Source organism: Symsagittifera roscoffensis, chromosome 4 (assembly GCF_963678635.1).
Source record: "Symsagittifera roscoffensis chromosome 4, txSymRosc1.1, whole genome shotgun sequence".
Taxonomy (NCBI): domain Eukaryota; kingdom Metazoa; phylum Xenacoelomorpha; order Acoela; family Convolutidae; genus Symsagittifera; species Symsagittifera roscoffensis.
Genome location: NC_087065.1, coordinates 8393714 through 8410926, shown reverse-complemented (window position 1 = coordinate 8410926; position 17213 = coordinate 8393714). Strand labels below are relative to the sequence as shown.

General features: G+C 34.7%; 2 protein-coding genes across 2 annotated transcripts in view; both read right to left on the bottom strand.

Annotated features, from left to right (window-relative positions):
• The window catches only part of LOC134845178 (small ribosomal subunit protein eS4-like), a 485903-nt gene that overhangs the window by 468460 nt on the left and 230 nt on the right, over positions 1-17213 (bottom strand). The window lies entirely within an intron of this gene.
• On the bottom strand, positions 10450-16218 carry LOC134844722 (uncharacterized). Its single transcript, XM_063861535.1, has 3 exons — positions 15910-16218; positions 15325-15507; positions 10450-11105 (listed from the first exon to the last, which is right to left on the bottom strand). Exons 1-3 carry the CDS (start codon positions 16034-16036, stop codon positions 10450-10452), a joined length of 966 nt encoding a protein of 321 aa, XP_063717605.1. The 5' UTR covers positions 16037-16218.

Sequence of the window (17213 nt, the reverse complement as noted above, 5' to 3'; positions counted from 1 at the left end):
TTCTCTTGCTAACTTCTTTTTTGGATCTGCTTTACAATTTGATGACCGCAGTTGTTATACTTTTTCGAGTACCAAGTTCAAAATGTTCAAAGTGTAGGTAAGTACGCCATGAACTCCGTTTTAAAGGTGAATATCATAGATTCGTATACGTTCGTGAAAAAGTTTTCTCTTTTTTGATGGTTTCTATCTGGCAATTCCTTAAAACTATATGGGAAAGGATTCCGTTTTTCGAGTAATTTGGAAATTCATTTTAATTTTACAATCAATGTGGTCGAGGTGTAACTCTCTTTGTTTTTAACTTTGGAGCAAGGTTCGTGAGCTGATCTGTTTGTTTTTGATCGGACTTTCGAAGAAACTGAATATTTATGCTCAGTGTAGTTTTTTTTGTTCAGGCAGTTTTTACCGATCGAAATAATGATTTTCAACAAAAATGTTTTATTCCCCATTGAAGATATCGACTTTTTGAGTTCAAATGTAAAAAAAGATTATTCATCCCCGATTGTTTTTTGTAAAGTTTTGGGGGTTTGAGATTGCCGAATTTTCCATGTTCTCGACTAAATTATGCGCGCTTTGAAGAATTTGTCCATTTTGCTGAGAGCGTAACGCGAATTATTTGTGGGTGGCGAATATCCCCCCAAAAAAAACCAATCCAAACTGAATTGAGGCTAGCTAATTGGTCGTATTAATTTCGTACGACTCAAAATTTTACACTTTGATATATATTTGCAATATTTTCTTTTCCCAAAAACTATTTGATATGAATTAGGGACAGTTCGAACTTTCAGGGCTTCTTCCTGATATACGAGCAAGCAGTCTTGTTTCCTTTTATACTTTTGACCAGTGGGTGTTCTCTTCTAAAAATACTGCAGTGACAGTCCTTTCAGTAACAGCGGTGGATTGGGATTTTGAATAAAGTGTAGCTACTCTGTCAGTAATGTTTTGCATTGAATTCTGCTTCACATTGATTGGAACAGATATATTGCTAATTGCATATTGCATTGATATATTGCATATTTATTCAATGTTTCTTCATCATAATCATTTTTGGTGAATAACAGATCTTGCCGTCAAGTTTTGGGAGTCCTTTCATTTGTTTTTGCAGTAACAGGTTGTGGGAAGGACGATAAAACTTGTGTATGATAGTCTGAAAGGAGTTTTATAATTGATGTATAACCTATTTTTGTTCCGACTTCTTGAAACTTTGTGGGGAGGAACTTTGCATTCAGGTGCCTTTAAATGTTTTATAGTTATTTTCGTTTTCCCTACAAAAATGTTCTCGAGTAAACTTAAATTTCGGAGTTGGTTTGCCGCATTTTGGTAGCCAAACTTTTTTGTTCCAAGTTTTGATGAAAATGGAACCAGTTTGAAACTGGTGTTTATAGTATTTATATCGAATTAGTATTTATATGCAATTATATTACTGACAGGGCGATCTCTATAAAATATTTCTTACTAACCAATCATGATCCAAAACTGGTACTTCGAAAAATTTGTAAGGCTGAAACTATTATTAGTTTCAACCAGAACAGCATAAATTTCACTTAGCAAACAGTTGCTCTTCTAAAGAACAGTTCTAACCTCGCATTTACCAGTATACACTAGATCTATTGAGACTAGGAGATATACTAGTAAGACTTAGATCGGTATTAGACTAAGAAGTTGCACGAATCTATTCGGCCAAAAATAAGATAGCGTTACGATCAGCCTGTGTACCTTATGTCAAGTTACTCTATGAGTGAGCCACTTCGGAGGTAAACTCATCTGGTGCGACAAGAGTCTCGAACAAGACCTCAGGAAACATATATTTATCAAATTCAAAAAAGACATAAGATATAAGATCCAAACGCATAACACAAAATGTTAAAGAGTATTGAAAACTTACCTCCACGTCTAATTAAGTCTATACAATACCAATGAGTTTTCAAGCATGCCCCAGGTCAAAACACGAATAGTGGACCGAAAATCTACGTCATGGAACGAAAGAGCAGACTGCAAGGACTACTTCTCAACAAGACTATCAATGAAGTACATTTTCATTCACTAAAATGAAACAAAATACTTGGAGCTGTAAGATTCATTTCCAAGCTATATACTTTTTAATGATGTATAACTAATAATATATTAAATCACAACCACTGATAAAAAGATACAAACGTCGTTCATTTTTAAAAAATCTGCAGTAATTTTATATATTGTTCTATAATTATCTAAATATGTTTAAATTTAATTGAATAAAAAATATATAAAAGTTATTAAATTTGAAAAATTGAAGTTGGTTTTACCAAAATTCTAAAAAGTGCATTGCATCTCAATGACTCATATCATCATCTTCTCATCAATCGTTGCTTTTTTGTTTCTTCAACTAAAATATAACACATGATCATTCAAAACTTAATATCATTTAATTTTTAATTTTTGATTTAATCTTTTCTTAAATTCATTACATTTTCTTAAATCTTAACCTATTGATTAAATCTTATCAAGGCCTATCTTTGTTTTAAAACAACTTAATCATTCTTTAAACCAGATTATCAAGGCTATCTTTGGATCTTTCTTTTTTAAACCTAATTTTAAAATTCAATTCATTTAAAAGTATTTGATCTTCATGGCTTACCTTGATTCAATCAGAAAAACTATGTTCTGCCCACCTCTCAGTACAAGTTTCCAACAACCTCAGAAATCGGTTCAATCTAAAAAGTTCACAAACGACCCGGTACTAATTGAAACTTTTAAAATAACTAACCATTTCAATTGAACAAACAGTAAAGAACTTCGGTTAATCGTCTTCACTTGAGCCCCTCCTCTTAGTTGACCCATGCTTAAACACATCGTTAGCCTAGTAAGAGCTAAAAAAAAGTATCTAGTGATCTACTTGTGTTCTAATTACACCTGAACCTTGCGAATTGATTTACTATTCTCCAACCCTCGATCAGAAATCACAACCCTAAATAAGATTAAGTCGGTTTTTCTCAAAACAAACTTGACCACAGAGAAAGTAGGAAATCAATCTAACGAATTGATATACTCTATCTCAAACCCGTCAATACTCGATAGTCTATCCCCCAGGATTCAGATAACCTCACAAAAATTGTAAGGACTAACAGTCTAGAAAATAAAAAAGCCATCATTCCAAAACTTATGTCAAAAGAAAATTTAGGAAACAAACAAAAAATTGTACATAACATTTGCTTAATCAAATACGAAAGATACGATCCTTTAATTACACCACATAAACAAAAAATTGGATCTATTAGATTGAAAAAGCAAACAAAAAAGAAGGTAATAATCACGAAACAAAATCAAACCATTAATCAAAAGTTTCCAGAACGCGAATCTTACTCGGCTACAAAACAAGAACTTAAAAAACTTCGAGATACAATCCCGGACTAAAAAAAATGTAACGGATCAGAGATAATTTTTGGAATCAGAATCCATAACAGCATGATCTTTAAAAGGCAAACGCAGAATGAGATATTCATATCTTCATAAGCCAGTAAGACTATAATTGGAATCAACCAATAAGACATATTGAAAGTTACACATTAACTGTAATTCTACACAAAAAATGATTTGATACGATGATAGTTTTGAAAATCAATATTTTTTTGTCATTATTCCACTAAAACTACTCCACTCCACTAGAAAAACTTTGCCACAACCTAATCGTAAATTTAATTCAAAAAGGAAACAGCCCATGTAAACATGAAGTTCCTGAAAAAAAAAGAAAAGACAAGTACTCGATACCTATCTACCAGGCATCATTGTTATCACTTCACATTACGGCTCATACCGAATACATAGAATGATGAAGAATTAGATTTCTCAGAAGTTTTCACTGAATATACCAAGAAATTTCAACATCAAAACTCTCAAAGAGCAATTTTCTTCACAAATGATGTTTTTTCTATCTTCGTGATACACTCACTGACAACGATATATCACAAATAGTTTAAATTGACCTACATAATTTCTAGCATGGCTCATTATAGATTATTTCAACATAATTTAGATCTAATTTCACAGGAGAAAAATTGTTTTTGGCAACAAACAAATGAGGAAAACAGTATTAGCAGAAGAAACAGATTGTGCATGGGACCCTGAATGGTATCATGTGTTACTTTTTTCACATACCAAATGATATTTCAAATGCAACAATTACATTCGTTTCTGTACACAGAAAAAAAATAGGAAAAACTCCACTCACAACTGACACCACTAATTTGAATTATAACGCAGTTTTAAATGACAAGACAAGCAACAATAGCTTAAAGTCAACATTTATAAAAACACAGGAAACCCTTAATGCTACTAGATTTTTAACACAACAAGATATTCAAACGCCATCACATTTTGTGAACGAGGAAATAGTTGAAACACTACTACACTAGCTACAACAACACAACAAAATATCTCACCTATTCATCCAACACTTACAACAGCACATAGCAAAAATAATATCCCTTTCCTACTAACGACCTTGCAATCAACAGTCAAACCATCCGTCAACAGTCAAACCAACAGTAACGGATCGGAGATAATTTTCGGAATCAGAATCCATAACAGCATGATCTATAAAAGGCAAACGCAGAATGAGATATTGATATCTTCATGAGCCAGTAAGACTATAATTGAAATCAACCAATAAGACGTATTGAAAGTTACGCATTAACTGTAATTCTATACAAAAAATGATTTGATACAATGATAGTTTTGAAAATCAACATTTTTTTGTCATTATTCCACTAAAACTATTCCACTAGAAAAACTTTGCCACAACCTAATCGTTAATTCAATTCAAAAAGGAAACAGCCCATGTAAACATGAATTTCCTGAAAAAAAAGAATAGACAAGTACTCGATACCTATCTACCAGGCATCATTGTTATCACTAAACATTACGGCTCATACCGAATACATAGAATGATGAAGAATTAGATTTCTCGAAGTTTTCACTGAATATACCAAGAAAATTCAATATCAAAATTCTCAAAGAGCAATTTTCTTCACAAATGATGTTTTTTCTATCATTTGTAGTAATGATTCTATATTAGAAACAAGGAAACTTTTTACCTATCACCACCACAAAGATCTCGACATGCAATAGTAAGACGAGAAATAAATTTTTTCTCACAATTTAGACACCCTTCGTGAAAACTCACTGACAACGATATATCACAAATAGTTTAAATTGACCTAAAAATTTTCTAGCATGGTTCATTATAAATTATTTCAACATAATTTAGATCTAATTTCATAGGAGAAAAATTTTTTCGGCAACAAACAAACGAGGAAAACAATATTAGCAGAAGAAACAGATTGTGCATGGGACCCTGAATGGTCTCATGTGTTACTTTTTTAACATAACAAATGATATTTCAAATGCAGCAATTACATTCGTTTCTGCACACAGAAAAAAAATTAGGAAAAACTCCACTCTCAACTGACACCACTAATTTGAATTATAACGCAGTTTTAATTGACAAGACAAGCAACAATAGCTTAAAGTCAACATTTATAAAAACACAGGAAACCCTTAATGCTACTAGATATTTAACACAACAAGATATTCAAACGCCATCACACTTTGTGAACGAGGAAATAGTTGAAACACTACTACACTAGCTACAACAACACAACAAAGTATCTCACCTATTCATCCAACACTTACAACAGCACATAACAAAAATAAAATTCCTTTCCCACCAACGACCTTGCAATCAACAGTCAAACCATCCGTCAACAGTCAAACCAACCGTAACGGATCGGAGATAATTTTCGGAATCAGAATCCATAACAGCATGATCTATAAAAGGCAAACGCAGAATGAGACATTCATATCTTCATAAGCCAGTAAGACTATAATTGAAATCAACCAATAAGACATATTGAAATTTACACATTAACTGCAATTCTACACAAAAAATGATTTGATACAATGATAGGTTTGAAAATCAACTTTTTTTGTCATTATTCCACTAAAACTATTCCACTAGAAAAACTTTGCCACAACCTAATCGTTAATTCAATTCAAAAAGGAAACAGCCCATGTAAACATGAATTTCCTGAAAAAAGAAAAGACAAGTACTCGATACCTATCTACCAGGCATCATTGTTATCACTTCACATTACGGCTCATACCGAATACATAGAATGATGAAGAATTAGAATTCTCAGAAGTTTTCACTGAATATACCAAGAAAATTCAATGTCAAAACTCTCAAAGAGCAATTTCCTTCACAAATTTTGTTTTTTCTATCTTCGTGATGCACTCACTGACAACGATATATCACAAATAGTTTAAATTGAACTACAAAATTTCTAGCATGGTTCATTATAGATTATTTCAACACAATTTAGATCTAATTTCACAGGAGAAAAATGTTTTCGGCAACAAACAAACGATGAAACAATATTAGCAGAAGAAACAGATTGTGCATGGGACCCTGAATGTTCTCATGTGTTATTTTTTTAACAATCCAAATGACATTTCAAATGCAGCAATTACATTCGTTTCCGTACACAGAAAAAATTTAGGAAATACTCCACTCACAACTGACACCACGAATTTAAATTATAACGCAATTTTAAATGACAAGGCAAGCAACAATTGCTTAAAGTCACCATTTATAAAAACACAGGAAACCCTTAATGCTAAGAGATATTTAACACAACAAGATATTCAAACGCCATCTCACTTTGTGAATGAGGAAATAGTTGAAACACTACTACACTACCTACAAAAACACAACAAAGTATCTCACCTATTCATCCAACACTTACAACAGCACATAACAAAAATAAAATTCCTTTCCCACCAACGACCTTGCAATCAACAGTCAAACCATCCGTCGCTCTGAAACATTCACAGATGGATTATCAAACAAATAGACCATTAAGCAAAAAACGACAACCTAACAAACAAAAACGAAGCAAAAATTTGGTTTGCTTTTTTCGCTAATAATATTATTAGTAATCCAAAAGCAAGACCACTTTACACAACAAAAAACCATTCTCATGAACATAATTATACCCAACAAATACAAAAACTAGTACCTCAATCAGTCTTTTTTAATGATGAACGAAAAACTTCGACAGAACGCACTGAAAATTACCCGTTTTTCCGACAAAATAAAAACCTCTTTTATGGCGTTTTATAAGAAGCCACCAGCTTATTCTGAAGATAAAGATTATTTCCATCAAAGTCAACAACAAGATAAACATAACAATCAGTGAAAAGTCACTGGAAAATATAAATCAACCAGATGACTTTCTTCAAACAGGTTTTTTCGAACCTTTTATAAACTCTCAACAACTAAGGCAAATGCATCATCAACATCCTCAGCGACAAAATTTGCCACCACCTAATCATAATCTACCATCACAAAACCATACGAATACTCAAGGTTACCAACCCGAATCGATGAGAAACGAAATCCCATTTACTTGTTAATTACAACAACATGAAAAAACGAAAAATAAGCTGACAAGTTTTACACAAATACCAAACAGAGCAGATTCACTCCAAATGACAATGAACCCCTTCTTTATGGTTGCATTTTCTATATCATCTATTAAACCAATTATGGTATTCACAGTAACAGACCCTGAAAACTCAGTAGAAGACTACTTAAATGCTGTCACAGCAAATCTAATTTTAAACATAGGTCCAGAACGAATAAACACACCACTTCATCAAAATTGGATACATAGACGCTCAGCTCTTTTACAAAACATACTCAAAATTGGCACAGCTCAAAAACGGTTTTCAGTTTTACCCATTGACACTAAATGAGATTTGAAACGATTTACACAAAAATTTTCAAAAATATTCGATTCTGAACAAAATAAACGACTGTTCAATTCTGAACGAAATTCATCGACTTCCGAATGTAACAATGAAACAACTTGCGGTATGAAACAAAACCCTAGTACAAACAGCTTATTCTCTCAATACACATGATTACAAAATTACGAAAATGACATAAATCCTATGATGACTTAATTACGATAAACCACAATTACGAAAAACTGCAAAAAAAAGAGAGCATCACATCCATCATCATATTGGGTACCGGATATATTTTTTCCGAAAACAAATAGACAAAAAAGAACAAGCTGAAAACACAATGAAACTGGAGAAAACAGCAAATTTAAAGCTACAATACGTAAACAGTAATCAAACAACAACTCCACATATTAACAATATTCGAGAATCTGACAAGATTTCAGCAAAAAAATTACTCAAATCCTAAACATTAAGGAAAATAACACAATTTTTAAAGGCAAACCAACATCCACAAAATGATGTAACTACTGCCGCAGATTTGGAAATAGCACCGCTGAATGCATACAAAAACAACAAGATCATTAAACGGACCACCAAAGTACAAATAACCAAACAAATCGTTTTATCAAAACATGAAAAAAGATCAGAGTTAATCGAATAAAAATTTTCAGAGTAATATTAGCTCAGAAAAACTACTACCAAATAGCTACAGTGTTAACAGATCACGCTCGACTTATTCTAATAATGTTCGCTGAAGATCATCAGACCGACGAAATTCACAAATCTATCCATGAAATACATTAGCAGATCAAATTGTCAAGACAATCAGTATAGAAATGATTACTATAGATCAAATTCAAGCATTTGATTCAAGTTTACGTAAGAGTAATCACCGTTTTCCCAATGGAGACCGAGTAAATAATTTCTTAACCAGTTGCAAGCTGTTTGTTCGAGCTTTAGTAGTATATTGAAATTAACTGGAGGTGAAAAATGAGTCCTTCGCTGTAAGCTGAAATTTATATTGCTAGTTCTTAAACCATGAAGGCATTTTTCTTGTAACGAAAGCCTTCCACATCAATCACAACTGATCTCTCGCTTAGCATTCTAGTAAATTATAAATTTTTGGTATTTTCAACTTAACGAAAAGGCAGAAAGCTATTCCACTCAAACGTCCCAATAAGCTGTTGTTACAGTTCCAGGGCGACATGTAACAGTACCTGGAACCCTTTTGAGAAAACTCGTGTATAAATCCGGCCGCATTGTGCGTGCAATCGTAAAATCTTGGAAGAGCTATTAATACCAATCAAGCCACCATAAGGTCTCAATTTGATTAAAATGTCGTAGTTAAGATTATCAGAACTAACAAAAAACAGAAAAAAGAAGAAAGTTTCGTCGGTGATACTTATCAGGATAAGATTGTTTCAAAAACGTATAAATTTCGTGAGTTTTTTTCAAGTCAATAGGAAACACTGCTTTTTTTGCAATTCCATTGTATACTTTTTCCAACACACCTCTCCAACCTGCTAAATTTAAAGCCAGTGGCAGAGTAAAAGTGACCTTCCAGATACCATTTAGAGCCACTAAGATATCGGTGGTAAATAATCAAAATAAACCACAGGAATTTTTTTGTATTTTGATAGCTTGTTGAAACGTAGACGGATGTTTCTCTTCAAGTCTTTATCAGCCCATTTTGAGTTAAAATCAAACACGTATTCGAATACGTTTTCATAATCAGCAAAAATTAGTACCAAAAATCGCTCACAGTACCACATTTTTGTTTTGTACAAATGCACCAAAAGATTTGTTGAAGCTCACTCACATAAACTTTTTCTTTGAAATTTAACTTGTTGTCTTTCTTTCAAGTTTCTTTTGCCCTCTCAAGAAACACGACGTAGCGTTCAAAAAAGAGTTTGAAAAACAAATTTTTTCCGTGGTTGAAAGCATTCTCAATTGTAAATGTTAATTATCAATATCTTCAGTACACCAAGTTTTTTCTTATCTCAAAATTTGACAAATTTACCATTTGCCCAGAATCCACCGCCACTTTTGGAGAAAGATTTCAATTTACTGCCTTTTCACAAAAAAATATAGCACAAGTTGCGGAAATAGTTTACTGCTGCCAACAATTAAGCTACGCTGCCGAAATCGCCGGCGAATGTTTATTATGTACCAAAAATGTCAATTCCCTTTTCACTAACAAATTTCAATTAGGTCGAAAGTTCATTCGCCCGAAACAAATATAACAATTAACATGATTCACATAATTAACTAGAACCAATAATTATGACCCCAAAAATTGGAATTAGAAAGAAAATTGTATCGTGTCCCTTGTTGTTAAGCTAAGGTTAGCAAGATCTTAAGTAGGGGGTCTTCTGCTTTTTGGGTGAAAAATTTCTTTCGTTTACAAAAACCTAGGATGAGGGTCCTCCAAAAAAATAAGGACCCTTTCCTAGGATTTTGCTTCACGTGAGAACCCCCCGCAGGAAGGACCCTCCTTAGGATCCGGGATAAGATACTATACAACAGATATCTTTGTACGAGAATTGTTAAGTGCAGGAACAGTTTGTATGCGGGTTCCACTAAAGGGGAATTTTATTGATAGGTATGTCTTAAGCAGAAGTTCGGAAAGTGCGCTAGAGTGATATGTTATGAAACGTTTTTTCGTTACTGCATTAACTGTCGCTTGAAAGCTGCGACTCGTTCTTTCTTGACAATATCAATGTAGAACTCTATAGGTCTTTTCGGAATTGCCACTTGATGGGTTTTGGTCTCCTCGCGAGACCTCTCGTGGTAAATGGTCTCTTGGTCTGTGTAGTTTTCCATAACCACATATGTTTTCTTTTGCCCCAGCATTTTTCCCATGCCGCCTGCCCATTTATCCTTCACAACCGGTCGCTGTTTAGTGACATTTCTAACTTCTGCTTCCATATAAGGAACCTGGATTGTGTAGTTTTTCGTTTCGTACTGTGTGGCTTCGGCGTCTCGTCTTCGATTTGCTTCGGCGTTTATGTCGTTTTTCAGCGCCTGGAGATTTGTCAGCTCGTACTTTTTCACAGCTCTAATTTTAGTTAACAAACTCTCAATTTGAAGTGTGAGTTTTTTAGGATCCAGGCTTTTCCAGACCCCTGAATCCGGTTCAACGTGACTGTTTTCCCAGAAAACAGCGGGTACTTTCAGATCGGAGCAAATCTGTAGTAGGTTTCGTGTCCTGCCTTCGCTTTGAGGTTCCTTTGTCAAGACGACAACGCACGACTGTGTCACTTGAGGTCCGAATGTTTGAGTCAGTGTTGCCAAGTTCCGTCGCATTGTTATCGCTTCACCTATGAGAAAATGATCTCGAACTTACATATAATAACGGTCTGTGAGAGCTTCGACGCCATTGGGTGGGATCCCGAGAAAAATATTCAAATCGGTTTTAATGTATTTTCTAAAAAATTATTATTGAAATTAATTGGTATAAAAAGTAGCAAAGAGTTGGAACAGACAAAGTTTATGAAAAAGTGCAATCCGCCACTTTTGAAAAAAACTTTTATGTGGCTAAGAATTTTTAGGCAACCGTTAGATATAGAATATGTTAAAAATCTAGCTTTTGCATGTAATTTGTGTTTTGAAATAAGTCAATTGCTTTATTCAATTTATTTTGTATGCTTCAATTTTTTGCAATTCTCTATTTCTGTTTGTTTCTAATTTTTTATGCAATCGATAAATATCTCAAAAAATTTTGAGCGAATTTTCAAAAAAAGGCAAACAAAAGCCAGCGAATGTTTAAAACATAAACTTTTTCACACCACTAAAAAAACTTGTCAAATACCGCAAAAAAAGTTGATAAAAGATTGAAAAACTCATTTTACACCACTAAAGAACAAGTCAAACATCTTCAAAAAATTCGTTGAAAATTTGGAAAACGTTTTTTCAACCCTTAAAAAGAACTTGTCAAGAATCTAAAAAAAAAACTGAAAAACATAGAAAAACGTTTTTACGCCACTAAAGAACATGCCAAAAACATCTCAAAAAACCAATAAAGAGTTGAAAACTATTTTTACACCACTAAAGAACATGTCAAACGCAGGATTGTTGTTCCTAATAAACTTTTGGAAAAAATGAGTGTAGAATGTTTCAACTTGGGACTTGCATGCATTACGTCAAGTAAGGCTAATAGTAAGCTGAGCGTAAGATTTATTAGTCATTAATTAAGTAGCACAGCAAACAAATGGTCGAGCTCAAAATAGTTCAAGTTTGGAAGCATTAGTCACCCTTATGCCAGAAAATAAATTTTGACGAAATCGGCAAACCCCCCCCCCCCCCCCTAAAAAAATCGGACCTAAGGAAGCTAATGTTATGGAATTCAAAGTAGCGATTCTTGAGATATTTTGACCCAGGCATACGAAAAACGGAAACCCTCAGCCCTTAGAGGGGCAAGTGCTAACGGTTCTTAGAAGTGTAAATGGCTCTATCAGAACGCGGAAACTAGCGCCGTATTGGGCTCGAGTTTGAATATGTTGTAAGCCTAGTTAAAAGAGCTTAAGTTTGGAACCTCAGAACTCTAGACCCGCACTTCCGGTTTTATGCCCTAAGTAAACAACCCACTCCTATATTCCGGAAGTCGTTTCTCGGCCTACAATGAACGCAGAGAGCTGAAACTTAGAGGGATGATAAAAAGTGACAAGGTCCATCTTGTGATATAGTTTGAGCTATTTTCAACGGTTGGATCGAGAGCTAGTAGCACTTAAAAAAAATTCTCTCTAAATCGGAAATAGGCAACTTACGCAAAATATTGAGAGAGCGCATACTGCGTTTATTGCGGCAATAGACATAAGATACGAACCACGAAAAAAGACCCCTTGTGAGTGAAACCCCTCTGATAACTCCTTCCTTTGTTAAAAGCCAGTTCCCGGGAAAATGTGATAATGGCTTAACATGTGAAGTATAAATGAGATATGGTTGGAACTCGGTTCTTAGGAACCCCATAGGATACTTAACCCAAATATGGAAACTTGAACCCGAGTGACCGACCCTTGAGTGACCTTAAGATGACCTTTGACTCCGAGACCATCACCGGATAATAGCGTATTTGCCAGCCCAACCCCTAGAATTATGAACCGGTCACCTTACCAATAACTGAAGGAAACTTGTATTTTGGGACCTGAGCCAGAAATAGATCAGATATAGTTTTACATTACAACCTTGGAGTACCAGAACTAATTCGAAGTGGACGTGGTAAATATTGGGTTAAGTTTAGCTTGGCAAATAATCTATTAATAGCAGTTCAACTAGACTAAAGAAAAGTAATCCCAGAGAAAAAAGATAATTATAGGACCGCGGCACAAGAATTCAATCTCCTAAAAAATGAACGGACAGGGAATTAATTTGGCTCCCCGGAGGTGACTTTTTGGTCTAATTTTTCCCCTAATATACGAACTACGTTCCTCTGATAGCTAGAAGATCGAGAATGGAATAGAGTAGAGATAAAGTTGTTAGATACCCAAAATGATTTCGCTACCAATGAAAATGATCTCCCCCTACCTTCGGGAGGTCAGAACGTTGAAGGGTAATTAAATAAAGACCTTGAGAGGATCATTGAATAAACATAGCATGGTTTGGGGGTTGAGTTCAACTCGAGGGCTGAAGTCTTCGAGGTCAAAAATTATTTGACAAGAATCGTGTGAAATTTGTTTGCTCGGTAAAAGTGTGACACCTACCGCGTACCGGGTATCTAATAAGAGTGAAAATATTGATGAAAGAAACCGAACTTGACACGTGGCGCTGTTGACAGTGGAAGGGACGTCGTCATGAAATATGTGCGGACGGATGGTTTAAGCGGATGCCAGGACTGATAGGGAATGGCGTGACTTAACTTAAACTAAGTGTAAATAAAGAGAGGAAATTGGAGGGCACCGGAGAGCCTTTAAGGGTCAGAGCAATTGATACTGAGATAGTGTATAGTTGGTTCCCAGTTAGTTAGAGAGAACAATTATTGCTAGTTAACCAAGTAATTGGTTCTCGGAGTAACAGAACAATTATAGCAGAGACACTAGATAGTTGGCTCTCATCAGAGTGAGAACAGTGGTTCTTGAAGCTAGCGAGATCAGTTAAAGAAACATTCGAAAAAAAGGTATCCGTAGATACACTATTAATTTAGCGGCCAAACTGTGTTTTTGCGTGGAATTACTGTGCGTTGATTAGGTAGGATTCTCTAGAGAGAGAGAGAGAGAGAGAGAGAGAGAGAGAGAAGTGTTTAGTGGAGTCAGTTGGAAGTCAAATTGTAATTAGACAACTGTGCTGGTAAATCGCGGACATTTTCCTTTTGATTCGTTTATTAGATTATATTCTGGCTACTCAGAGACTTCTGTTATTAGACGCTTATCAATTTAAATTTAATTACATTTGGAAATTCTTGCGATTGTATCAGAGTGAGAACAGTGATACTTGAAGCTGGCGAGGTCAGTTAAAGTACCTCAAAGGAATCGTGATCCGTAGAGACACTATTAATTTAGCAGGCCAAACTGAGTATTTGCGTGGAATTACTGTGCGTTGATCAGATAGGATTCTCTAGAGAGAGAGAGAGAGAGAGAGAGAGAGAGAGAGAGAATGAGAGAATTGCTTAGTGGAGTCAGTTGGAAGTCAAATTGTAATTAGACAACTGTGCTGATAAATCGCGGACATTTTCCTTTTGATTCGTTTATTAGATTATATTCTGGCTACTCAGAGACTTCTGTTAATAGACGCTTATCCATTTAAATTTAATTACATTTGGAATTTCTTGCGATTGTATTAGAGTGAGAACAGTGATTCTTCAAGCTAGCGAGATCAGTTAAAGTAACTCAGAGGAATAGTGATCCGTAGAGACACTATTAATTTAGCAGACCAAACTGAGTATTTGCGTGGAATTACTGTGCGTTGATTAGATAGGATTCTCTAGAGAGAGAGAGAGAGAGAGAGAGAGAGAGAGAGAGAGAGAGAGGGTTGCTTAGTGGAGTCAGTTGGAAGTCAACTGTGAACTGTGCTGATAAATTGCGGACACTTTCCTTTTGATTTGTTTGTTTGAATATATTCTGACTACTCAGAGACTTCTGTTATTAGACGTTTATTCATCTAAATTTAATTACAATACGAAATTCTTGCGATTGTATTGAGTAGATAAGACAGCCTGAAGAGCAGTAGTACACAAGAAGGGGTCAAGCAACATAAAACAGTTCAGAACAGTTGCCACCAACTTAAACTTTTCGGGATTGTATATCTTACTGCATCTCGGTTGCCCCGCTGAATTCACTACCCAGGGGACCACTTTGAGGTGTCTTTAAGAAAGAGAGAACAAACCTAGAAAAGCAATCCCCTAAATCTACAGCAAACATATGAAAGAAATTCAAAAAAAGCTTATAAAACTTTTTTCACCACTTAAGAACATGTCAAAAATCTCGAAAAGAATTCCATAAAACAATTTAAAAAAAATTACGCCTCTGAAGAACATGTCACACATCTCAAAACTTTAATGAAATGTTGAAAAAATTTTGTACACTACTAAAGTCATTTCAAACATACTTCGGAGGCTTTCGAAGACAAGGAAAGCATCCACAGCAGTGGTGAGTGAAGTGCTGAGATGGTACTCCAACTTGGTCCTGATCTCCTTGTTTGACAGTCGCAACCTGGAGTCATTCATGCCCGGAGTGTCATATATATTCAGCTTCTTCCCTCCGCTCAATTGCGTCGTACATTCCGACACTTCTGAACATCACCACCCTCAATGTTTTCAGGTATAATAACCGATTATAATCGGTTTTCGTGGTGAAAAATGAAGCCATTATAATCAATTATAATTACACTTTGCCTCCGCGCACTCAGTTATTATCCGTTAGAATCCATTTTTTACAGAAACTAAATCGATTTTAACCCATTTAAAATCCCGTTTAAGATCGAATTACGGGCAATCGTCAAAGAATTCCATCTAATCTTAGTAGGATTTTATGAAAAAAGTGTTTTTGTTTGCAAAAGTTTTGGCTTAAAGCTGGGGCAAAGTTTTTTGTACACGTCTTCATTTAAAATGTCAAATATGTTGCGTTTCTGGTTTGATTGTTTATTTGATGCTGCACTTTTTTTATCGAGAGTCCTTCCAAACAACCAACTCACCAGCAGTCGTGGACTCTCCGTTGTCGCCACCAACTCGTTTCCAATCACGCCTGTTGACAATCGTGTTCACGAACGAGGTCTTGCCAACCCTCGTGTCTCCGATCAACATCACGTTCAATTCCATCATTCAGCTTTTTTCCTTTTTTTCAGTTCTCCCGCAAAGTTAGAATGCAAAATTTAGTTTAATTTTTTTTATTGAAAACAGAAACAATTATGCTTTTTTGTGCGGTGTTGCTTTTTATAATTTATTTTGTTTTTGGTATTCAGCCTCTGCAACTGTTTTTGTAGCAACGAGACGCAAAATTAACAGAATTTACTACCAAAAATGGAAAGAAAAGTAAAATGCAGGCGTTCACTTCTATGACGGAAAAAAATATTGCAATATTTGTGTGAACATCATTGCAACTGAGTGCTCTAAGGACATTTTAAATTTATAGTCCAAATGTGACGTCAAACGATATTTTCAAAGAGGTGTGTGATAACCGAACGATCATTAAAAAAATCTAGTATTTCATGTTCTTTTAGTTTCCAATTTTTTTCTGCTTAGTTATCAAGTAACCGTTTTAGTTTCGATGGCTTAAAAGCTCTATGATGCATTTTTTGAATGATTGTAAAGTTTCCGGTCTTTTGTTCAGACATTTCGCTAAATAAAAATGGATTGACGTCAAAAATGAACTGCAAATACATTATGTCGCAATACTAATTCAGCATGGATCTTCAATTATATAGAGCAAACAAGGAAGTTTTGACCACAACAATTAAGGAAAAGAAAATGAGCAAATAAAATATTGAGCAGAAACCAAAAAAAATGTTCTTTTCATTAAATTATCTGTCATTTTATTTTTAGTTACAGACGATTAGATTATATTAATTTCTACCAAGAAAAAAGCTATGATTGGCACAAGGAGCAATGAAATTAGCTAGTTTCACACCAAAACTATAAATTAAACTGAGAGCTCAAAGCCTCATCGTGCCTTTCGATGACGTCAGTAGTAGATGTTGGATCTAAAAAGGGGGGCGGACCCCATGTATTGAGATACCTTATAGAATTCCGTTCCGCGATGCTGTGTATTAACATTGGATATAGGGTCTACAATATATTAAGATAGGTAAGAGCATTGGCAAGGTTTCAGTGTGATGGTAAAAGATGGTAAGAAATACGATATGCTTTTTAAAATTTTGTGTAGTAATGTCTAGTTTTTTCGCATAAATTTTGGCGCGGGTTATCTATTTGGTAAATTTCAATAGTGTATTACGTGTAGATTGTAGGCTGAAGGTAATATATTCTGTTTTTCGTTCATGGT